This window comes from Sebastes umbrosus, chromosome 21 (assembly GCF_015220745.1).
Source record: "Sebastes umbrosus isolate fSebUmb1 chromosome 21, fSebUmb1.pri, whole genome shotgun sequence".
Classification (NCBI taxonomy): Eukaryota; Metazoa; Chordata; class Actinopteri; order Perciformes; family Sebastidae; genus Sebastes; species Sebastes umbrosus.
In genome coordinates this window covers 15,779,288-15,805,577 of record NC_051289.1, presented here as the reverse complement: position 1 = coordinate 15,805,577, position 26,290 = coordinate 15,779,288, and the positions used below count along the sequence as shown (strand labels likewise).

General features: G+C 41.3%; 1 protein-coding gene across 1 annotated transcript in view; it reads left to right on the top strand.

The window, feature by feature from the left end:
- ctnnd2a (catenin (cadherin-associated protein), delta 2a) overlaps positions 1–25,755 on the top strand; it is a 317,537-nt gene extending 291,782 nt beyond the window's left edge. Inside the window, exons 21-25 of the mRNA XM_037756610.1 lie at positions 2,028–2,112; positions 14,061–14,187; positions 21,401–21,532; positions 22,066–22,142; positions 23,003–25,755. Coding sequence (XP_037612538.1) covers positions 2,028–2,112; positions 14,061–14,187; positions 21,401–21,532; positions 22,066–22,142; positions 23,003–23,422 — 841 coding nt within the window. The 3' untranslated portion in view covers positions 23,423–25,755. The remainder of the gene's footprint in view (positions 1–2,027; positions 2,113–14,060; positions 14,188–21,400; positions 21,533–22,065; positions 22,143–23,002) is intronic.
- The last annotated feature ends 535 nt before the right edge of the window (positions 25,756–26,290 follow it).

The following is a 26,290-nucleotide window of genomic DNA, read 5'->3' as shown; positions in this document are numbered from 1 at the left end:
GGGAAAAAAAATCAGAACAGATTTTCATTGTTATATTGTACTATACCTGTCAAGGTATCATTCAGCTCTCCCCATACTGTCAGTAGTGACCAGTGCTTTAATGTGACCGCACATCCATCATTCATAACCACACCTGCCTCCCTGTGACCATTCATCCACAAAAGACGGCTGGAGAACAAGGAAGATGCATCAGGAATAGAACTCCTGTCACCATGGGAGACTAGGCGGGGTGTTCTAGCCAGCCTAGCTGCTATGGCAACCACCAGGTCAGGGGTTGCAATGACACCAGAGTGTTATCAGACGGAGGTCAAACGTTCATTCATTGTTATGGAGAGAGTCTCAGTCTATTTAGGGAACTGCGCTCAAGGGCACCATTACAGAGAGAGAGATGAGGTGCTGGAAGAAACCTTCATAAGTGCAAATTTCACAGCGAGTGTAGTTAGCCGCTAATGGCACACACATCTTCATTTTCCCAGGATAGGTACACTGAGGATAAATGCTCCTTATCAGCAGCGCCATGCTACATTCACGTAATTACACACTTTCAGATTGGGAAAATTTCCATTACTGCGTCACCATAGACAGCCACTGTTTACCAGCTGATTTGAAACAGTAAGAGCTGACAAATACAATGAATTGAAAAAAGAATATACCGATGTATTACCTATACCCTTGAAACAGTCGATGCCAAAACGCATCCCCTTCATACAAACACGATTTGACAGTCCCAAAAATGTCGCTTCATTTTCAAAAAGTTGCACCCTGCTGGAGTTTATTGCTTCAGTCAAATGTAATGAATAATCATAATCTTGCCAGGATCAAAAGCCTTGATGACATTAAGGTAGTGAAGTCGCTATTAAGATCTGTGTGCACTGCCAAATCATTGACTTGTCTCATTTTTTAGATATTTCTTTTCATCTAGCAGTGGAAATTAGCCTGTTATTTCCTTGGGATTACTTTATTCATGTGTAACTATGATACATTCCAGTGCATTGTGGCTTTGTCCAAAATCGCATATATGCTCTACACACCCAATATGTGTACTATCGTTCAACATACTTATGTGTTAATAACCAGCAGTGTGTATCTTTTCAGATGCACTGAGCAGTAATTTACGTCATCACTTCCTGAGAGCCTCCTTTGCCGGTTAGAGACATGTAACCATGGTAACCCATGTCAACCTCATGTGACCAAAACGACAGTTTGTGAGAATCAAAGTGTGAACTAATTTAAAATATATATTACGCCTATAGTGAAAACTTACAGTTAATTGAAGCATTATTGATGTTACAGAGCTGTCCGTCAACGTCTGTTATGAACGTTTTTCAACCGCATTGCATTGCGGGATATTAATGTAGTGTCCAGCGTTGCATACTGTAATATTTCACCAGAAATAGTATGCAATTCGCGCACTTTTGGTTTCATACTAAGGTTTCTGGCATACTAAAATATCTCATACTGTTTTACGTACTAAACAGTATGTTGGTATAGGATTTCGGACGCAACCTGTGTTTGGAGTTGGCTGGTGAAATGGCTTTCTGTTGAAACCATTACCCCATATTTCAATTTTTGAAACACTTTCTGTTCTTTTTACTGGGAAGAACTAAAACTCAGGGTGAAACCTGTTTTTCAGGAGGACTTTTGTTAATTGAGGTGGACAAATGGAAAACGAGCATCCCCTCTGCTTCTCGCTGTAGCTGTTAGAGGGGCAGGGCTTCTGAACTGACTCCCAGAGTCATTTTTCAGCTAAGTGGCAGGGACGGGGCCATTAGCATGGCAGAGAGGGTCATTTTAAACTCATCTGGAAACTCTCAGTTTTTGCGCAAAGAAAATCATTCTCTGCTGAAATGAGCAATGGCCCTCTTACTCTTAGTGACTCTCCATCACGAGTGCCACTGGCCTGCACACATCTTGTGCAGCTGGTAAAGGCAGGGGGCAGAATAACATAGCAACATTATCCAAAGGAATGGGGTCCAGGAGAAATAACTCTCTCTCTCTCTCTCTCTTTTTCCTCTATCTATCTCCAGACACTCAGCAAAGGTGGTAAAGGCAGCCTCTCAGGTCCTCAGCAGTATGTGGCAGTACAGAGACCTGCGCTCCCTCTACAAGAAGGTAGGATGTAGTGCAAACCATGTACACTATTCATCTCACACTGTTTGTGTCCTGTTTTCCCATTACATTTCCTGTCATCCTCTCCAGCATACAGTACTATTTAGTGTATAAGAACTCATTTTTTACATGCCAGACACCACTTTCAAGGATTTTTAACCTCACCTATACACATACAGTAACTCCAAGTTAACATTAATGTCATATACAATCACGTAGAAGTCATGAAGAATGAATGTGACGTCCAACTCAGCAGTGATATATATCATATTTCATAATGGATGAATCTCAAGTACATCTCCGCCCTTGGTGTGTTGTGGAATTAACACTGATAGGCTATCCTGTGAATATTAAATAAAAAGTTGTAATAATTTCAACATAAACCTAAAACATTATTCTAAAACAGTGCAATTAAATCCATCTTCACATTATCAGATACCTTGCTAGAAGCCTAATGCCGTCATAAAATTGACACCATCCATTAATTAATTAGTGCTTTGCAAATCTCCTCTGATAAGGGGCTCTGATATAGAGTCATTGGTGTGTAATGTGAATAAATTGTAAAAGAGTGTAATGAATATTATGTCTGGATATACCTTTGTTGTGAAGGAGCAGGAAAAGTAACAAGCTTTGGCTAATTATATGAGTTCTTTTGACAGAGTATATTTATAATTAAAAAGTTATTACTATACACGGCAAGTTGGCCTTGAACTATCTGAGGATGAACTATGTTTGGAGGAGGGTTTTTCACTTTCACCGAAGCAAGTGTTGAGGATGATTCTCTGCTGAAACTGTTTAATGAAGCAATTGAAAAACACACCTGATGCACTGTTAAAGTTTTCATTTACAGCTGAATGGTAAGCTGCATTTTTGTATTTGGACAGCTGAAGATTTTGGATTGACCTCTATGTTCTCTTCGATAACACCAGCTGAAACCTCACTGGATGAGTCGAGCCTTGTTTTCTGGTCAGGACTAATCCTTGTCAGGATTTGCTGTTGTGTCTGGCTAGCGGCCGCTAAACTAATTCCATCCCGCAATCGACAACTTAGCCAGACGTTTCCGATGCTTGGCACACAAGCTACCACTATCGGTCAGCAGTTTTTTGTAGTTTATGGTATTGATTTGATGTTCACAAAATATGCATCTGGGAGACAAATGATAATGAATTTCATTAATCATTTCTATTACTGTGAGATATGCATTTATTATAACTTTGAAATGCTGCTTTTAGCATCACTAGTAATGGGACAGTCCATACCACAGCTGCTCCCTGCAGGATGATAGAAGTATAACTCATATAAAGTATTTTAGGGTGTATAAACCAAGCAGGAGCTACATTAAGAGGATGTTGGTTCAATTCCATGAGCATTCAGGAGGTTAACACCGTATGTGTACTAGTAATCACATTCATACATGGTCAGTAGTAAACGGCTGTTAATAATAATAATAATAATAATAATAGTAATAATAATAATAATAATAATAATGATAACTATATATATATATTTTATCATGCTGGCATCGGATCGGTACTTGGTATTGGCCGAAACTGCAAGTTCAGGGGGGCAGAATCGGTATCAGGAAGGAAAAAAATGGTATCGGATTGGTTTCTAATGTGCAGTGTTGTAGCTTACTAATAAGCTTTGAAGGAAAGATGAAGTGAAAGTGAAGTCAAGTGCATTTTGTCATTAAATGCCCAAAGATCTCCTTCTAAACAACCTCAGTGTTGCCATATTTATTCAGCAGATATTGGTTTGGAGACTGGCCACTGTAGTGTGTGTGGTTTATGGTGCCTCGTAGGTGAGTCTTCATAAATGCTTAGAGTTTGTGTGTGTGTGTGTGTGTCTGTGTGTGTGTGTGCAGGTCCTTTATTTTTGTATGGCTTTAGGGCTTGTCGTGTGCAGTGTGAGTGTGAGTGTGTGCGCTTTGGCCCTGAGGTCAGTCATAACCACCTCCAAACTAAAGAATAATGGAGTTCTGCTGGGCATCATCACAACTGAGCAACAGTGTTTACAGAGGCAGGTGGATCAATAACTTTGTGTTAGTCTCTAGCCTATTGTTTTTTTGTTTTTTTTCAACGTATACACACACACACACACAAACTGACATCGATACTAATGGTTATTTATCCCATCATGAAGACCATGATGGTGTTAATGCTGCTGGCTACCAGGAAACGGTCGCTCATTAATACCGCAGCTAACCTGTGGCTCACAAAGAATGGCAACCAACAAGCTAAAAGTGAGAAAGCCATATAAAACGATGAGTGATGTGTGCGCTGCTCCCACTCAGACACAGTCTTTTATCTCTCTCACACACACACACAAACACCGTTGGAAACCCACTTTCTCCACCTCCTCCGGCTCTTTTCTTTCTTTTCAAATGACAGATACCCGCACAACTTGATTAAAAGTAATGGCAGATGTTCCGTCCCTTTCACTTGTCAGTAATGAGTGTTGTTGAGTGAATATCTGCCACCAAGGTTATCTGCCGTTCAGAGCACTAAAACTTTAGAAGCGTAATCAACAAGTTTCAATGACATATGTAGAAATATTAAGTAACACATTCCAGGGAGGCGTCCTTGGCTTTGAATGTGTTTTTTTTTCATCCCTGTGTGGAAAGAAAAAGAAGAATGAAGCTGATTTATTGATTTATTTCAGATGCATGTTTACGTGAACAATTGTTGTGTATAATCTAATGCTATACAATGCAACAGCCCTGCGACAACAAATGACACCTTTGTGAGAATGTTTGTGTAAGTGTTGCATTTCATTGTGTTTTCTTTTCTTTTCTTTTATATTTATATTATTCAGTGTTCTCCCATATTCAGCTTTTAATGTGAAATCTTTGTTGGAAGACATTCAGCAGAAGACCAAAAGAGATTATTTGAGAACTTCAACGCGATTCACTTCAACGAGCCATTTCATCTTGTGTTATTTCCCTCAGATGATAAACTGTGAGATTTCCTACTTTGAATTTCAAATACCTGCATTTCACTTTTCAAAGATGTTGTCAAACCTGAAACAACAAGAGTGAGCTGACGTTCTGTAACCTTTTACCATTCCGCCCCATTTTTTTTAGAGGGAGATGTTCAGAGGTAGATAAAAAGTCAACAGTAGATGTCACATATAAGTGGTGTACATCATCTGAAAGCTTGGAACCTGAAGATTAATTTGAGATGCAGCTCTATAAGGGTTTAGAACGTTATAATGTAAGTATATGATGGTCATTCCCTTGCTTTATTATGTCTCATAAGTTGTTACAGCAATTTTTGTTGTTTGATACCATTTGTTACACATTTGGAGCTATATTGAACCATTTTTTTTCCACTCGAGAATTGAAAAAAATGATCAATATTTCCTCCAAAATACCATACTAAGACACCAAGATCTTGAGGAACACCGTAGAAAAAGCCATGCTGTAATTTGGTGTCAAAAACGTTTGACATTTGGAGATTTCTGCAAGAATTGCATTTTTCGGCGGATCGGATGACAAGCATATTGGTTCTGAAAACTGCTCAGAAACCCCCTTATTGTCAATCTACCTAGGAAAGCCACCCATCCTCTGAATGCTCTAGGTCTGTAGTTTGTGGCTGTACAGTTTCATGAGGCTGTGATTACCCTAGAGGTCACCACAGGTCATTTTATACAGTGATGTCAAGTTTTTTTAAAAATGGTGTCACTATCTGAAATGACTACTATGGGGACAAACATCAACATACGTGAATACAATTGGGCTCATTAGATCCACAAGAGTCTCAACAATACCCAATCTATGTAATTCCAAGACTGTTTAGGGACCCCAGAATGCAGAAATAGTCAAATACACAATTTTAAAATAGGCGAAAATAACACATGTATGCAAAAGTGGACATGTCTGTAAAGGGGAGACTCGTGGGTACATATAGAACCTGTTTTCATTCAGATATCTTGAGGTCAGAGGTCAAGGGACCCCTTTGAAAATGGCCATGGACTGGGCCATCAGATTTTTAAGAGGTTAAACTAATGAAACATAATATAAAGAAATGTTTTATGTGTTAACGCATTAGAAGCTAGTTAAAAAATGGCTCCCCCAAATGACATTTTGTTCCACCTGTTTATTAAGACATATGAAAAGCATTGGACCCAGAATCTAACCAGGTGAAGTGACTTGCATGATGATTTTGTAGTGGGCTCCCTGTCCGAGTGTTGCTGCAGTCACTTGAGGAGAGGCCGCCCCATGGCATCAGAGTGTCCTCACCTCATCCTGACGACTGTGTCCCTCTCCTCATTCGTCATCCTCTCATCCCCGGTATTACACTGAACAGTATCCCCATGTGGCCCCTTGGAGCCTCATCTGCTTCACACTCCTCTAATCATTGCCACTGGATAGCATTACACTCGACTGGATGGAAAAACACTCCAGTTAATCAGACGTGGTCAGACAAAGGTTGCTTCATTTTTGGGGGATTATTTATTTATTTGTTAATTTTTTCACCACCCATTTTTGCCTCAAAAGGCTTTTTTTTGCCAGACTATGATTTAATAAAGAAAGATATTAAAGGAAAGAAACAACTTCCTTGAGATTGATGGCCGCATTTTGAAACAACACAATTAGTTTGGCATCTGTCTCATTTGATCCAATATGATGTTAACATTATTTCAAGGGGGAAAAAAGAAAGATTACTGAAAGACAAGACTTTTCCACTGCACAACAGCAAAAAATGCATCCATCATCCTTGAATTGAAACAAAATATCATCTGCAGTCTGTCCCCAGTTTCATCCACCTGCACTCCATCATAATCTTCGAATGATCAAGATCTTGTAATGCAGCGAACACGTTGCTGTTATCGAGAACAACTTTTATTAAACGCAGCATAAATTAAATTCTCTAACACACTTTTTTTTTTTTTTTTTTTTACACTTTTTAAACCTGCAGTATGCAGAATGTTTATGGCAACATTGGGCAAAAATTCCATAATAATAACCTTTCAGCATATTGTTACTCAAGTGTTCTGAGAGATAACTAGACTTGTTTAGCTGTAAAATGGGTGGTTGGTGCTTGGTAGTGCTCAACGTGGCTGCCGGGTCACAAACTTTCTCATTTTACAGCTAAACAGTACACTACAATATGTTTCTGAAAACATCTGAGGTGAGAAATAGGCATTACAGTAACAGAATATTGATTAATATTTGATCAGCGCTACCTAGTTTGACCGTTTGATCAGAGTTCGCGAGTGATTGACAGCTGCTCAGAGACGGCACGCTCTAGCTCGGCTCTGATTGGTTGTTTTCTTCCAGTGTGTGAAATCTCGCAGATGCCATTAAGAGCACCGGAGGACAGAGAGGAACATTATTTGTTTCAGATTACCTGTCTCATGCACTACGGTCAGGATATAGTGACCGTTCTATAAAAATAACTTTTTTTAAATCATATTTTCTCCAATTCTACCTACCACAGCTTTAAGCATGTTAAGCTGTTGCATTATGCTATATACAGTCACTCTAAAAATGACTTTTAAAGGCTGATGGACGCCATACCTTCCTATTTACTTCCTAAATTGCATGAACACAGCCTGGTTAGTGACAAACCAGCCTAATTTTACAACCGTGGAAATTGTTGCGTTAGAGGATCCACATTTTGACTTTATCGCCCAAGTCCAGAGCTCGCAATAAGTGACTTTGCTGCTAGTATCCCTGCGTGACGTATTAGGTCATGGGTGTTAGGTGCAGCAAAAATCCTGTTAGCCTCCAATCCAAACATGGATTAGCATACAATTTAGACGAGAGTGGAGTTGGACGTCTCTGCGAAATGTTTGTGAGCAAAAGCAAAGGGGAAGAAAGCGAGAGCTGGCAAAGGAGGAGGAAGAAAAGAGTGAAGTGTGGAAAGAAAGTGAGGTGAATTCTTAAAATGTTTTGCATTTCGAATGCTTGTGTGTAGTTTTTTGGAAAGAGGAGAAAAGTGTTGGGTCAATAATGAGTCAGTCTGAGCCGTGTTGGCAAAGAGTTGTTTGCTTTGAAGTCTTGAAGTAATGAGAGCATTTTGAAACACACTTTCCAACTTGTGTAGAAGTTACGAGCGTGGGTACACGTGCATGTTTGTTTCCGTGCGAGTGTGTGTCTTTGAAAATGTGTGTGTTTTTGTCAAACTGCAGTAAGAAGAGTTAATCACTTCCTACAGCAGTGCCATGGGAGCAGTCTCGGCTGAGAGAGAGAGAGAGAGAGAGAGAGAGGGGGGAAGAAAAGAGAATTGCAACAGAACCGGGGGGGCTGGGTTGCCCGGCAGTTTTTTTGAACGCGCTAAAACGAAAAGTTGAGGGCCCATAAATAAACAGTAACTCGGTATGAAAATAGCATCTGAGATGGCTTGAAAGATCAGTGGTGCCGCAGTCATTAATAAACCAAAGCCAAAATCTGTTTGTAGCAACACTAGCACCGACTTTAGGATAAATCATGTATAATAGTCTCCAGAGTGCAGTGAAACTCTACTTTTACCCGAGTTTATTTGGATTATTTGACAGGATGCGTCCTCATTCAGTGTGTGTGTGTGTGTGCATAGCGTAGTGTTTTATCTACAGTTCCTGGGAGGGAAGCCACAGGTCATCTTTTAAGTAAACAACAAATGTGCAGTGCTGTTCTACAGGGGGTTTCTAGAGAAAACAAGGACTTGAAACGTGGTCACTTTGTAAATAAACCTATTCTTAATAGGACCAGGAGGACCACATTTTCTGTTTCACTTACACAAACATATGCGCTCTCTTTCTCTCTCTCGCACACGCTCACACACAAGCTAAAACACTGATTTTCCTACCGTATATTTGCACATTTACACTTTGTCATACCCCTGTTCTATGCCTAATTTCTGTTGGGCTGCTGTGCCTCATTTCTTGATAAATGATCTTGCTTTGGGACGTAATCAGATGCACTCTCTCTCACACACACACACACATATCATCCTCATATCACACAAATTACTAAAACAGACATACACACGTATGACAGATGGGGTTCAGGGTCAGACAGATGCTGTATTTGTCACCCGCGTGTGACAGATTTACAATATGTTCCAGGGGTGTGTAATTCACTATGTGGGTGTATTTGTGTGATGTGAGCGAGCGAGTGAGACATTTGTACGTGTGTGATGTGTGAGGTCATCGGTTGTACAGCCTAGTCTGTCGCAGGATCATCGCGGCGCCTAAAATGCTCAGGATGTTCCTGCAAAATAGAATGAATACATTTGAATGGAAAGTGCGACGAATGTTGTAATTTGTAACTGACAAAGCTGGTTAAACTGTTAAAGTATGACTGTATGAGAATGAGTTGAGCGAGTTGGGTATAGATTTTAGCATTTTTGATAATAGCTCAAACACGCTTTTCAAAGATGTGTTGCAAGAATAAGATGATGCTCTTCATCTAGAGACAGCTAAAATCAATCCATCATCCGCTGCCACACGGCGTGAAAGGGAAAAGTCAGCGAGGAGGAGATGAGCGTTTGAAAAGCTTCAGTAGACATCAAACCAACCTCGGGCCTCAGAAGATGCCTCTGTGTTTAGCTGGGTTTCCCTCTGATGTTCACCTGTATTAGACTTTGAGAGAGAGGAGATAGAATACCTCAGTGTTGAGGCTAGCAACACTATTTTAGGAAGACCGAGACTCTTACAATATCCTGGGCCATTTACAACAAAGGTCAATTCCTAAATCAGCAGAACCACAAGCAGCCAAAATAAAGAATGCAAAAGGTCAGAGGCACATTATTCCGGCGAGGATAGACGGATCACGTGTGAGCGAAGGGCTCGCTACTGTAAATCTGAGTGTGAAATGAGTCAGAGAGAGAGAGAGAAACACATTGAAAGAGTGAAAAAAAAATGACCAGTGGTGGCCGAGGCCCAGAGGGGAGCCACCACTCATCATGTGTAACCTTTTACAATTTTTGCCATAATTGCTGTCTGGCATGAGCGCCGCCAGACACACACACACCTCATTTGTTGGGGGCAGTAATCGCTTTTTACCTCGCAGTCCCGCGACCTTCAACTAAGCATTCAGTGATGGTGAGAGCAACAGGCAAAATGGTTGCCTGGCAACCCGTTCTCTTCTTCTTCTTTCTTTTTTTCCTCTCATTTTTACAGTAGGGGCTGAAAGGAGTGTTAGAGTGTGTGAGAGAGAAAGAGGAGGTGGGTGGATATAGAAGGAAGAAACAGGTAAGGCGAGGCAAATAGGTGAGAATCAGATGGACCTTAGGTGTGGGGACATATTGTTAGCTTACATTATAAGGTTGCACAGCACACACTGACACTGAACAAGCATTGTACCTTGGATATGGTGCAAAACGCTGTCTGATTTGGTCATATGAAAAGTTGATGTTAATATTTTTTAACCCATTAAACCTCAATTACAAACCAATTGATCAAACCCACAGAATATTATTTCCCAAAGTTTCCACAGATAGCAAGTTTGTCAGGCTGAATTATGGAGAATCTTAGGTTTGTCTATTTCACACTGTAAACATCATACAATCAATGAAGAGCTGAAACAACAGTATATACTGTCAGACAGAACGGTATGGTAGTATGAAAGTTATTAAGTTAGTTAAGTATGGCAATATGAAAGTTATAGACACATTCAAATTGAAATTGTTTTATTAATAAATAATAATATTCACAATAAAATAGGCTCTCCTGCCTGCACATACTGAGGCGGTTGCTATGGAACTTATACGAGCCGCTTTTTCAATCATAGGCTAGCGTTATATTGATTTCCACCACTGAAAAACTGTCCGGCGTCAGCAGGATGACTTTGATAACTGCTTGTACTAGGCTTACCTTTTTTTGTTAGGTGGAGGTGTGTTGCTTGGCGCGGCGAGGATGTTGCTCAACTTTCTCTGAGTGTCGTTTGACAATCCATTTACAGCCCATAATCTCTCTCGTGTCAAGACCCGCTTCAAATAGTTTATGAATCGTGGTGCTGCAGAGGTTAGTGTATTTCTGCTGCGTTCCTGCTTGCTTGCATATTCTGGGCAACATTGTGGAACCTCATCTTTACCTAACGCTGCATGGCGTTAAGCAGATGGATTTTTTTATGGAGAGGGTTACTGCTCTATCCACTCCTCCATAGAAGTTAACCGAAAATGTTTCCATTTTGTCGCGGGTTTTAGCAGCTGACTTTTGTCACTTTTGGTGCCTTATAATGGGGTGGTATTGACCGTGTTCACGAGAATAGTCCATATGAACGCCCACCTCTTGTGGTATTCACGACCTCGTAAGTGGAAAGTGTCTGAAAGCTCCGAGTTTTCAGAGGCCATGAAAGTACATTTTTCGGTGCATAATAAGTTAATATATTTTAATTTTATAATAAGTCTGAGGAAAATGTTGATATTCCCAACGGCCTCATCTTTTCCCTATGTCATTATGCCTTTGCATTTACTGCATTACCCATTCGATAGCTTGCTTACATGAGCTCACAAGTTTTTTTTTATTTCCGTGTCTCTAAGCAACCATGACAACACATTAGTCTAACGTTTTTTTCTCAGACGCGGAGTGATACTGAAAGGAAAGGAATTGCATATTCTGTCATAGCAGTGGTATGTGGGTATTATATCACGGCTATAAACCAATCAGATTGCTTCATTTGAGCTACCCATTTATACAATTATTTTTACAACCTTAAAGCTACTTAAGAGAAAATGAAGGGAATAAAATGTAGGTTAAGGCGTAAAGTTCATTCATAATTTAATGTGGAGAGATAATAAGTGTGAAATATATGGCTATGACAGCCAATTTAATAAATTTTTTATATATTCTCTCCTATATGCTCTTCTCTGATTATGGTCATTCTTGCGAATTCAATTATTGTAAAGTTTAAAATATTCCTCATTTTGCTTGGGGGGGCCCCTTAAGGACCCTTGTGGATCATTCCTGGACCCCATTTGTGAGCCACATGCACACTATAGACAGCAGACTGCACACATCACTCTGCAAGATACATCCATCATTCAATATTCAGTGCTCATCTGAGCAGAATGACAGTTTGACAGTGTCCGATCACTACAGAGGCCCGGTGTTCCATAAGGAGGTTACATGGTTTATAATGAGATGTGTTGAGGAGGGAAGGGAATGTAAAACAAGGTGAGCGAGAAGACCGAAGGAGTGGTGGATAAATAGATGAAGCAGAAAGTAAGGAGGGGTGGTGGAGACTTGAAGTGAGCTACCTTTGAACTACTGTGTGTCAGAGGATCCGGCTTTCTATTAGTCCTCGGTGCTGCGCTAGGAAATAGGAGTCAGGGGAGGACATGGGACTGTGGGACTGTCTCTCTGCCTCTCCGTCTCCGCCTCCCCCTCTCGTTACCTCTCTCCTCCTCTCGCTATCTTCGCTCTCCTGTCATTACGCTCCCTCCATCTCCCTCCTCTCATTACTTTCTGTCATCTTTTGTCTTTCTCAGCTCCTGTCCGTCCTCCCCTCTCTTTCTGCCTCATCTCCTCCATCTCTCAGTCGTCTCATTCTCCTCCCCTCCGTCTCCTCCTCATCTCCACAGTTTAACTTGCACTGTACTCTCCCATGCACTCGCAGTCCAACCAGTTCTCCCACTGCCGAGCCCCCCGGGCAGTAGAGCTATGATAGAACATGTCTACATTAGCTTTTATAACGTGCTTGCCTCTTTGCTTCCAGAGGTACCCAATTATCTTAATGCTAAATTGAATTTGGTTCCAGCTCTTTGATTGTTGTTGACTCTCATAATCCATTTTTATGAAAAGGGCTTTGCTCCAATCACTGCTAAACTAATACAGATTGGTTCGGCAGTAATTATGCTTGTGTGGAGTTGTTAGTTGTATTCATTTGTTCTACAAGGACAGTGGGATATTCATGCATTGATGCAATTGTGTTAATTTGTTGCATGTGTGGGTGATGTGTGTTTGTCAGTGTCCGTTTTTGACTCGCACTGGATGGTAAACTCAATTTCTCCGAATCGTGCAGAAGTTTAAACTGCTTTTTGTAACAGGCAACCAAGGACAAACTTTTGTTACCCCTAAGAACATTTCTCAGTCAGTGATCCATTGGTGCTTTGTGTCCAATAAATTCCAAACATTTTCATTCATCATTTCATCATTTCATCATTTCATGTACAAAATTGAGTAAAACTCAGTTACCAATTGTGCCTAAAGCCCTAGCCTTCTAAACTTCCTCTATGCTTTTGAAGTAGTAAGTGCTGCAACATGAGGTGCATTATCTCCAAACCTCTCCACACTGCAAATGTAGATCTGTGATTCATCAATACTGAATCAGTGTTGTAGCCATTATTGTAGTGCTACTTCCTACTGCACACTTACCAATCAGGCTCTGTCCTTGAGATTGTTTGAAATAGTTTTTATTTCTTTTCATCCATTGGAAGTTACATATCTGCTCAGTAGCAGCAGAGTGTGAAAGTAGACTATTGATGGATGATTTTTAGGGCTGTCAATCGATTAAAATATTTAATCGCGATTAATTGTATGATTGTCCATAGTTAATCGTGATTACTCGAATATTAATCACACATTTGTATCTGTTCAAAATGTACATTAAAGGGAGATTTGTCAAGTCTTTAATACTCTTATCAACATGGGATTGGGCAAATATGTTTGCTTTATGCAAATGTATATATATATATATATATATATATATATATATATATTTATATTCCTAAAATGTCTAGAATGAATCTTTATCTCACCTAATAGGGGGTTGGGATGACTGATAAAGCATAAGTAATAAAAACAAGTGCGTCTTGCCATTTATGATATTCCATATCTATCATAATAATACAGATGCTAACAGTTAAGTTTTTGTTTGAAATATGTAAAAGGGAAGCGGCTATGTGACTGTAGATCCCCTTTTGTGCACATCTTTGTAAAATAAAAAAACACTTCACCAACTGAATATTGGATTTTGTGTTTGTGTGCAGTTACTTAAACTTTGTTTTTGTGTGTTTGTTTTGCAGGATGGTTACTCCCAGTATCACTTTGTGGGCTCTGCCTCAACGATAGAGAGAGACAGACAGAGGCCCTACTCCTCCTCACGAACTCCCTCCGTCTCCCCTGTCAGGACGTCCCCAAATAACCGCTCTGGTGAGTAACACATGATGCTTACAAGACAGAGATTATGTATGAGTTAGTGTGTGTGTGTGTGTGTGTGTGTGTGTGTGTGTGTGTGTGTGTGTGTGTGTGTGTTTTCCTTCTTGTACCTCAGCTCTTTTAACAACCAGTTTCAGTTTAAGGCCTTCCAACTATAAGGACAATTTTTTCAAAGTGATATTCCCCTCCTAAAGACGTTTATTTAAATTTAGAGTTAACATTAAAAGTAGTCTAAATTTAGGCTTGTGTAATCTCATATGGCCAGATGTCTGGCTCAGAGAGTTCCCTGGGGTCTTGAGAAGTTCAGGTTCAGTTCAAATGTTGGTTAAAAAGGGGAGACATAGTGGACTGGCGTCACCCCAAAAATTAGGAAAAAATGAGGAGGAAAAGAGACCAGAGCTCTTTCTACTCAAACAGAAATGTAGTCAAAGGCAGTTTCCATGGCAGGAGGTTTCTCACAGCCAATCAGCTGCCTGCTTTAGAGTTTCAAGGTCTTGTCATTGCTATTGATAAGATTCGAGACTTTAAGCAAGAGAACGTTTTTTTGTGATTCTTTGATTATTCAATGTTCCCTTTTGATTTATGTTCACTTCTAATGTCAGCAGTTTGGGTAGAAGTGGCATGTAAGGTATTAAAGCAATACGAGTTAATACCACTCTGTGTAGGAGCTAGGGTAGCTTAGGTCATTAAATTAAAATGTATCAATTCATATTTTATATTTTGTTTGTTTAAATTGTACACAAACAGACATGTAAAACCGACACGTTGTTGTTCCACAGTCTGTTAAGTGACTTCCCGCAGTCTTGTCCTGCACCATGAGGCAGATGTGTTTAACTTTGGACAGAGACGGGTTATAGCTGTTTCCCCCTGCTTCAAGTCTTTGTGCTCAACTAAGCTAATCACCTGTTGATTCTAGCTTCATATTTAATGTATTGTAAAGAAATGAGAGTTGTATCATTCTCACCTAAATCTCCGTAAGAAAATGAATATGCACATTTTCCAAAAATGTTGGACTATTCCTTTAAGAGGAAGGATCAAAACAGGACAGAATTGTGTTGGTAACAACAGCTGGTATTCAAATTAAATTTAAAGGTCCCATATCATGCTCATTTTCAGGTTCATACTTGTATTTTCTGTTTCTACTAGATCATGTTTACATGCTGTAATGTTCAAAAAAAGCTTTATTTTCCTCATACTGTCTGCTTGAATATGCCTGCAATTACCCTCTTGTCTGAAATGCTCCGTTTTAGTGCATTTCAACGGAATTACAACAGAATTGCGTTGCCTGGCAACAGTTTGGGTCCATGTTTACTTCCTGTCAGCTGATGTCATTAACATACACTACAACCAGGAATAAACTGGGACACATTTAGAGTGTTAACGTTTAAAACCGTGTAATGGTCTAAATATTGTATATTTGTGACATCATAAATGGACAGAAATTGGCTTGTTTCAAATGCACAATTTCTGAATACGGGCTGTGTGTGTTTCTCTGTATATTGAGCACTTCGATACTTTCACAGTATTTATAAAACACTGAAACCTGCTTTATAATATAAAAGACATGAAAATTACTTACTTTTTACAATATGGGACCTTTAAGGTTGTATTTCATTCTAGATTTGGTTCAGTTATAAATTCTTGTTCTCATTTTTACCCTTGAGACAAAAGGTCCCCCTTGTTAGGGAATGAATTCAGTCCAGCAAAAGGTGCAAGGAGACAACTAACTAAGAATATGCATATGTGCATATGTGCATATGTGCATATGTTCGTATGTTCGTATGTACGTGGGACATGACCAGACGGTACAGGTCACAGATGGATTGTAATGAGCTTTAATTTAGCTATTAGCCAGTAGCATCAACATTTACCAGTCGATCAATCAGGCCTAAATAGCTGTTAGCGTCAGTGCTCGCCCCCCACAGGCTTTTGATGCTGTAAAGTATGATTATCATTAGCCTTTAGCTCGCGCCCGTTGGCCTTAATGCTTAGCAAAGGGCGCATTAGCATTAGCTGTTAGCATCAGTAGTTGAGGAGCCTTTAGCTGTGCTTTCTCCACACTGGGCTTAGCAAGCTGATGAGGCAGAAAAGTACTTTTCCTTCCTCCCGGCTTAGAGAGGTCTTCAAGGACCCAGCTAAGAGAGAGAGAGAGAGAGACCGAGGGAGTGAGGGAGGAGGAAAAGTGTGTGTTTGTGTGTGTGTGTGTGTGTGTGTGTGTGTGTGTGAGACAGAGAAAGAGGGAGGGATGAGATAAACAGAGAGGGAGATAAAGAGAAAAGGCAAAGAGGCAAGAAGAATTAGGGATTGAGGGATGGTTAATGCAGTGAGGAGGAAGTGAAGGATGGGGATTTGACTTTGGCCGGCGACATTGAAAATAAGGACTTTTGAGATCATAGTGCGTAGAGAAATTTGTGGATGTCTGTAGTATATAGTGGAGGACGTGAGGAGAAAATTACTCCCATCTTCTCTCCTCCTCCTCCTCCTCCTCCCCTCTTTTCTCCCACCCATCGCCTTTCCAGTATTCCGCCCCTTCTCGTTCACCCGTTTCATTCTCCTCCTCCTCCTCCTCTCTTTTGCCGTAATCCTACTTTCTTCTCACCTCTCCCTCTGATCTCTCACTCTTTACAGGCTGCCTCAATGCGCACACACACTCTCATACACACACACACACACACACACTCACACATGCATCTGTATCTCTTCTCTGCATACGCTCCAGACTGCAATCCGGCCCCTTAGAGATGGATCAAAGCAGAAGGAGTAATGATGGCGTGCAGGCACACTGGGAGAGGAGGAGTGAAAGAGTTAGAGCGAAGAGAGAGAGAGAGTGGTGAAACTGTGAGAGAGATAGGGGAGGTTGCAGGCTGGGAGGATGACAGAGAGACGGAGGAGAGAAACAAAGGGAGAGAGAGACCTTTGCATCCATCATGGCCCCCACAGGGTCCTGCTGTGTCTTGCGCTGATAGAACCAGCCTCTCACATCCAGCAGTTACAAGCCAGCCAGGTCCCCACGGTAACCGTAACCAGCAGTGATGGCAGTGTCTCTGCGGGGTGTCTGTGACAGGTTTGAGCATCCGCCTTAATGGAATTTGCTGCAGAGGTGACAAATGCTAAAAATTAAATATTAAAAGTGTCAAAACATTATAAAAGCTCCTGTCTTCCCCTGTTCATCTTGCCGTACTAAATGTTTGTAATTCCATTCACCACAACCAGGTAGTCGCTAATCATGTGCCTTTCTTTATAGACATTTGTGTGTGTGCATAATACAATATCTTAAAGGTCACATATTGTAAAAAGTGAGATTTTCAGGTCTTTTTTTATTATAAAGCAGGTTTAAGTGCTAAATAAATACTGATGGAAACGCTCAATCCATGCAGAAATGTGTCTTTGAAAGAAGCTGTCATGATTTCTGTAATTTTGTGATGTCACAAACATACAATATATAGACCAGTTCATAGTTTTAAATGTTAACATTCTGAATATGTCCCAGTTTATTTCCATTTGAAGTTATGGTTGCGTCCAAACTTCCATACTAACATGCTATTTAGTACGCTAAAACCTGAGTATGAAACCAATAGTACGCAAATGCATACTATTTTCAGTGAAATATTACAGTATGCAACGCTGGAAACTACGGTGGCATAAATATCCAACAACGCAATGCGGAAGTGACGACAATGTTCATAACAGAAGTTGACATGCAGCTCTGTAACATCAATAACGCTTCAATGATTCACTTTGCTATAGGTGTAATTTATGTTTTAAATTAATTCCGACTTTGATTCTCACAAACCTTCGTTTTTTGTCACGTGAAGGTTGGCACGGGCTACTATGGTTGCTCGTCTCCAACCGGCAAGGAGGCTCTCAGGAAGTGACAACGTAAATTACTGCTCAGTGCATCCGAAAAGATACATACTGCTGTTTATTCAGACAAAAGAATGTTGAACGATAGTACACATATTGAGTATATAGTGCATAGTATGCGATTTCGGACGAAGCCTATGTGAATGACATCTGCTGACAGGAAGTAAACATGGACCCAAGCTGTTGCCTAGCAATGCAATTCCATTGTAATTTTTTTGAAATGTGCTAAAACAGAGCATTTCAGACAATACAGGCATATTCAAGCAGACTGTGAGGAAAATTAAGTTTTTTTTTAACATTATAGCATGTAAACATGTTTTAGTATAAACATAAAATACAAGTATGAACCTGAAAATGAGCATAATATCGGACCTTTAATTGGTAAGATGCAGAAAGAGCTGGGGAACAGATAAGAGGTCAAAATGCTACCGTGCTTTTAATGTCAAATATTGAAGGGTTCAAAAAAGTAAGTGATAAAGTGAGATTCTAAGGCACTCAAAAAATCACTTTAAAAGCCTTTATTCTATCTGGCTAGTCACATAAGTGTTTTGCCCCGCTGTTATTATCAGGGTATAGGAGAACAGCCAAAGAACAAAGGCCTTTTTATACACATTTTTGGCGTGCTTTACATCTCTTTTTTTGTCCAGAAATGTGGGAAATGCTTCTCCTTGCACAACTGAGAGTGGTGCTGTCCATACACAGTGTGTGTGTGTGTTGGGTATTCACACACACACACACATTGAGTATTGATGCACATTTCTCTCCAGTAGTTACAGCCCTATCATCATCTGCAATTCTCAAAGTTAGATTGAATGGGTCCACAGAGCTTATGTTTAGAATGTCCTTCACTTCTTAGAGGTATATAGATCATATGTACTGAATATATATAATGTACGTATGGTGGGTAGTTACAGGAATGTTAAGCTAAGCAGGCTGAAGAGGCTGATACACAGGTAGGCAGGATTCTGGCAATTCAATGTGTCAAGATAAGCACTGAGTAAGCACTTTAAGTATGCTATAAGGGGATTACATTGTGACATGCTGAGTGTGTGTGTATGTGTGTGTGTGTGTGTGTGTGTGTGTGTGTGTGTGTGTGTGTGTGTGTGTGTGTGTGTGTGTGTGTGTATGTGTGTGTGTGAGAGGGAGAGAGAAAAAGACATTGTATGTGCAGTATGTGTGCTGGGTCTGTCCTCGCCTCTATGTGTGCACACAGGCTTGCGTGTGGTGATGCAGGCATGTGCGTGAAAAAGATCCGGTCTAAACGCTGGAGAAAGTGACAGACAGAAAAATTGTGAGGTTTGAAGACTTAAACTAGATTTGAAATTCCAATAGGAGGGCGTTTGAGAGGAAATCAACCTTCAAGCTCAGCTGTACTGTAAAGTTAACAGTACAGAAGTGGATTTATTGTCACAATAAACTAGAGCCAACTGCACAGGACACAACTCTCCTTGCTGCAAACTAGACAAAAGAAGCTTGAAAAAAATCAACAATTCCACGATAGCTATGTTTTGTATGAAAAAAAAATGTATCTATATAATTGATTGTGTTGATAGTGTTAAATAAAGTCCAGTTTAAAATCTATTCAAAAGAGCACATTGGGAACATGATGGATGGTGTTGATGAAGAGGTACTTGAGCTCATTTGATTGCTCAAGATATGGATAAATCAGACAGGAAAGGATGGGAACCTCTGCTGTAAGCTGTGCTCTACTTTCAAACTGATTGTAGCCATGATTTGGCCACCTTGACTGAACTTAGAGATCTGTAAAGAACTTGAACCTTTGAATCTGATCACAATCACAATTATCTTTAACATGGCAGGGAAACTACAGCATCACATTGGTCTGCCTCCATGTGTTTTTTTGTTGTATGTTGTTGCCTGAGAGCCAGCAGCGTAACATAATTGTGATTGGCCCCAGTGCATTTTTTTCTTTTGCTCGTGCACATACACACACAACCACTCCAGACAATTGCAAAGCAGACAATTGCTATGCCACCATGGAGAGGCTCATAATGCACTCCCATACTGCAAACCAGCCTTAGATCAGCACCACGGACAGCACGCACAGTGCCAAATTTATCAACGCTAACTTAACAGCTTACCCTAGACTCAGTGGTTAAATGTTATCTCAGACACACATTTCAGCAGGTGCACATTTTCCAACATATGAGACGTAACAATAACAGTGCTATACTGTAGATTTAAATCCCTGATCCCACTCCATAATAACAAAAACACAGACCACTACTCCCCCATTAGAAGTTTATCCTACAGGTCTTGTGCTCTGTAAAGTCATTAACATCACTGCTCAAGAACCACGTCCTTTTTTTATTGGAATGTCCTGGCCGTGAGCGACGCAGCGCAACGTGGCACGCCGTTTTGAGCTGAACTTTTGTCAGACGCCCAGCTGTTTCTAGTTATTCCTGGCTTGAAATCGCCTCAGTGGACCAGGAGCAGCTGATTGGTGAAGTTGAAATGAGGAATTACCTGTAAGATACCTCCTCATTTCACTACAAAAACCTTAATAAGGTGGCAGCTGGCTGGAGGGAGGTCGCCAGAGAGCTGAAAGTTTCCTACACTGCTGTTGGCTATAATGAAATTCCCAGTAAATATCACAATATAAACGTGTTTTCTGCTTAAAAAGAACAAACATAGGCAGATAAGTGGTTACGTCTCTAGTCTGATCTCGAGCACACAGCTGATAGGTAGCCTACCTGGTTTGTTTACATGATGTAACAGAAGTGCATATCTAACGGTATCATAACGGACATGCTGTAGGAAGGTGATTTTTGGGCGTGCCCAATATTTATGCCACTTCCGAGAGCTCCATCTAATGCAGGGGTTGGGGTTACATTCCCAGTTATGACATTGCACAAGTTAAACTTTGTCAGGACAAACAAAATAAGGCCAGTTTGGTACGATGTCCAGTGTTCAGTTGTGTGGTGTGGAGTTGAGCTGACTGCTGCATCTGTTTTCCAGCTGTTAATGTGTAGCTTGCCACTTGAGCTATACAAAGACATAAAGGGGAAAAAAAGGAACACATTGTCTGAATTGAGAAAACGTGTACCAGATTGAAATTTGATATTCAAATAATGTGTCCAAAAACTGATGTATGCGTGTGCGTGAATTCCCAGAAGTCCTTTAACATGCTGGAGGTGACCCTTAACGCTGACAAGCTAAATGATGAATAATGACTGTGCACCTTGAGAGACCAAGACACACACACACACATAAATATAAGCACGCAGAGTGTGAAGGTACATGCTGTTCAGGGTTTATTGCTCATTATTTGTGTGTGTGTGTGTGTGTACGTGTGTGTGTGCGTGTGTGTGTGTGTGTGTAGCGAGCGCTCCAGCCTCCCCCAGAGAGATGATGAGTCTGAAGGAACGCAAGATGGACTACGATTCCACGGCAACCAACGCTGGTTTCCATAGCAACAAAGGGGAGCACACATCCCGGAAAGACGGCATGGCAGGTGCGCGTGTGTGTGTGATGGAGAGACATAAAGTAGAATAATTTAATTCTACTATCCCCCTCTTTATCTTTCTTTCTCTTCTATTTTCATTCCATATTTCTCTTCTCGCTTTCTCTCCTTATCTGTCTTTTTTTTTTTACCTCACACTATTTTTCTTCTCTTACATACACACTTTGATTCTTTCTGTCTCTACTATCTCTCCTCTCTCCATTTGTTTTTTCCTCTCTCTCTTCTATTGTTTCTCTTTGCTATCTATCGGTCTCTTCTATTCATTCATGCTCCATTCTTTTGTCTTCTCTCACAATGTTCTCGCGAGGTCACGAGGGACAGACTAATTGCCAGACTTTTAGACAAACCGCAGGAAACTTTGGGCTCTAATGAACTGATTTTTTGACTAAGCCAATTGAGGAGTTTCCCACGATTTTGTTGCTCTTTGAATTATTATTATCAGCAGTAGTAGTGGAGCTTGTTATCCTTCACATAAGGTGTCGTCTTTCTCTTTTCTTTCCATCTTCCATCTTCCATCTGTCCAGTTCAAGTATCCTGTGGGACGTCTACGTTGTTCCGAAACTCTTACCTGACCGCCAGCGATGACATCAAACAAAACCAGGTGAGTAATAGGAGTCTATAAATGTACTACACACTCACACTTTTATATGTACACACAGTCCTACACCGGCACGGCAGCAGTGCATGCGTGTCGTCGGGGCTCTCATAAATTGGCATATGCTGTCATGACAAGGTGGTTATTAGGAGAGATAGCAGCGGGATGGAAGAGGTGCACACACACACACACACACACACACATACATACACAAGGTGTCTCACTGTGATAAGAGATGCAGTGGCAGAGTGCGCAACAGAGACACGCCCTCAGCTCAGGCAGCGCCAAGCCACTGCAAGCTGAAACCACACCCGATTAAAATCACCACCTCGGTTGATTGTGCTAATTATTTGCTTCTGTTTAATGAATCTGCCGGTGAAGATGGAGGTTCTGACAGGAAGCAGCACAGCCTTTGACTTTAAGATTGTAGATTAAAGGTGCATTAAATACATAATTACCGTATAAGTTCCTCTGTTTGGATAGAAACTTTGCGTTTTTTACCACTGGCAGTTAAACTCTACTAAATAACTGAAATGGGTGTCCTACACACATCAACATGCAGACACACACAACTAGCCTGTCAGAGTTCAAGATGTATTGCCTCCTTCAGTGCCTGCATGTAATAGAGAATTCACAGCATGAGTCCCTTCACAATTGATTCCTATCTGAGCCTTTTTTTACCCGTACTGCCTGCCTTTTCAAAATCTTCTCCCCCGTGTACTCACTCTGTACCTGCCACTCTCTCCTCCTCTCCATCTCTACACCTTTATCTCCCTCCCGGATGACTCTCCATTCTTGTTTGCCACACCTAACCCCCCTCACCTACCACTTTTCCCCCTCCACTTCCACCGCTTCCCCCTCACCAGGCTCCGGCCCCGCCCTGCGTCGTGCCCCCCCAGCCCCAGCAGGACAGCCCGTCAGCGGCCGTGCTAAAGGACTACGACCCCTACCCTCCTCCTCCTTCCTTCCCGCAGCCACAGCCGCCGCAGCCTCCGCCTCACAGCCAGAGTCGGAGCTTCAACGAGGTCTACTACGAGGACCAGGGGCCTCCGCCTCCTCCGTCCCAGCCGCAGCCGCAAGTCCAGGCGCAGGCCCAGCCTCAGGCCCAACCCCAGCAGCCTCCGAGCACCGCCGCACCGCCCCGAGACCCGCGGGAGGACCTGCGCATGCATCTGGGCCTCAAATCCACCGGCAACTACGTAGACTTCTACTCGGCCTCTCGGCCATACAGCGAACTGAACTACGAGACCAGCCACTACCCGGCCTCGCCCGACTCCTGGGTCTAGCTAGACTATGACGATGGATGGGGGGGGCAAAAGAGAGTCTGTGTGTGCGTGTGTGAAAGGGATTATTTTTGCAAGCGATCAACAGCAGATTAACACAAGGTGACAGCAAGTGGCATGTTGAAACGGGATCTTGTAGCCAGTGGCAGGAAATTTGTGTTCTCTAAAAATAAGGGGGCACGACAGAGCTAGAAGGGGTTAAGAAATGAAGTCAGGTCGAGTGACAAAGAGAGACTGTGCATGTGCATGCGGACATTTTTCCTTTTTTTTTCTCCAGACCGCTTTATTTCTTCAAAGTCAGCTCCATTGCACCGGTGAGTGGATAAGGGGGGAGTAGATATGAAGAAGTGGGTTTCAAAGGGTGAGAGAGGAGTGGGCAGAAGTATATAGAAAAAGAGAAAATGACCAAGAAGTGGAGAGAGTACGCAGAGACCTAGAGAAGAGGAGAGAGATGGGATCAGGAAATAATGGGGAGCGGATGAGGGCGAGCTCTTACTCTGTAGGAGCAGGAAGTGGCCTGACCTTTTGTTGAAGACAGAGAGGTTGAGAGGAGAGACAAAGATGGCATGAGGGTTCTTGAGGATTTCATGTGGAATAAAAGCACAGAAAAAAAAAAGATGAATTCACATCAGGCACAAGGCAAGAAGTGGATGTTTACCATTTCACCCATGTGACAAACGTAGCACCGCTTTACCCCGCCATTTTTGTTGCGATGGCCTTGCCGCCTATACGGAGGCTTCCGATTTTAGCTTTCAAGGAATGTCATCTTCAACTGACTTCTTTTTTTGTCATCAGCTTTTTTTTTATTTGTACTTTTCTAAATTTTCACTTTCACAAAAAGCATTTTTTTATTTTCCGTGTACAGTTCAAAGGTGATATAGTGTGTATATTACACATGTTTTTGATGGGGCCACTTGTGAAAATGTGATTTTCTTTTTCCCCCATGACTGACTGATACTGACTGAAACTATAAAAGCAACAGAAAATAAGTGAACACAAGAAGCAGAGAAGACAGACATCGTCATGATGGATGTCAGTGGACACCTTTGTTTTGCCCTTTTCCAAGCCGGAGAGGAAACCCTGCAGTGTTTGTGTTTTTCTCTCTCTCCATCAAATGAATTTCGTTGTGGACATGCTCAAACGTCAAGAGCAGTTTGAGGCTGCCAGAGCATCAGATTGGCAGAGTGGCATTGCTCCGTGTCAACAAAAGTGCTTTTTCACTGCCTAAAGAATATATGTGTATGTTTAAAGCACACTCTCTGTCTTTGGAAAGGGTTGTCTTTTCCTTTTTCGGGGAGCTGAGATGTTTGACCATGTCAACTTTCAGCGGTTTCTCATCTTCACTTGTGCATAAAAAACTGGTCCGTCTGACAAGAGCCACAAGAGCCACTATGACAAGAGCCACCATGACTATTGTACATTTCAGTGTACAGTAGAGATAAAGAGAAAGAGAGAGAGACATGACATTGTGCCAAACTTTGACACCTCATGGACCAGTCCTAAAGGACTTTAAAGGGACATTCTGTCGAAGTTTACAGACAATGACTGGATGACTCCCTCTGCTGTTTGTAACTTTTATTTTCTTGTGTTTTGATCAGGTGAAGCCGTACTTATTGCTGGGGATCATGGGTAACATCTCCCTTCCCTTAGATGTACAGACCTGCCTCTCTGTGTTGGCTGAGCATGTGTGGGGCGTGTGTGGGGACGCGTGCGTTTGTGTACGTGTGCATGTATGTGACCGAATGCGTGGCCCGTGTGCGTACACGTAAACTTGAGCGAGCGTATCTATGCATGCATGTGTGTAGTAGTGTGTGTGTGCGTGTGTGTGTGTATGTGCGTGTGTGTGTGTGTGTGTGCCTCTGTTGCGTGTGCGTGCGTTCCTGTATAAATCAATGTCCAGACAAGGCATTCCTACCGACAGTTTGTCCAGTTTTACAACATGAAAAACCAAGGTAAAAATCACTAGAATGAATTGTTGATATAGAATGACAAATCTATGAATATATGAATATAAATATAAATATATATATATAATTTTTATGTGCAGATGTCAGTGTCACTAAATGCAACAAATGTTCGCAGAGAAAAAATGATTATGTGGTGTACAACAGGACTCTTGTTCACTTGACCTAAACGTGGAAGCTGCTGATCGGGCCCCACCCCCCCCCACCCAACCCCCTCCAATCGAGACAAAAGAGAAATCCCACCTGAAGATGCTCAGGCTCTGGTGCGAGTTGTGTGTTATTGTGTGTCCATGCTTCTTAGATGACCCTGCTGAGAGAGGACCGTACCGTACTTGAACACAAGGAAAAATAAAAAGACTCTTTGCAATCAAACGCCGTGGTCTCCGCTACTGTTGATCATTTTAACAGTTCTAGACAGGGACGTCCAGTTCTTTTCCTTAATTAGCAAAGGTCTGGTGTTTTCTTCACATGTACGATGTATTAAGTGCTTTTCTCACAAGGAAAAATGAATCATGTGGTGTATGGTTTGGTTTAATCTGACACGCTTTAATGTGTTTTAGATTAATTCACATTTGTGCTTTCAGCCTTTCGTTTGCTCAAAAAGTGGTTCAGGTGGCTTTGAAGAGTTAATAGAGAGATGCTAAAACATTTCCCCTCCCACAGCCCTCCTGAGGTTTAACCCCAAGAAACCAACTTAGACCCCTTCATGTCTTCTAGTCTTTAGGGGGAGATAGCAGATCAGCAGTAGATGTCACATAGAAGTGGTGTACATCATCTGGAAGCTGGGAACCTGAAGAATAATTTGAGCTGCAGCTCATGCACTGTGTGTCAAGTTGTTCTAGTCATAAAGCAGAAATAAACATTAATTAATTAATTAATTGATTAATTAAAATAAATTGTAAAAGTG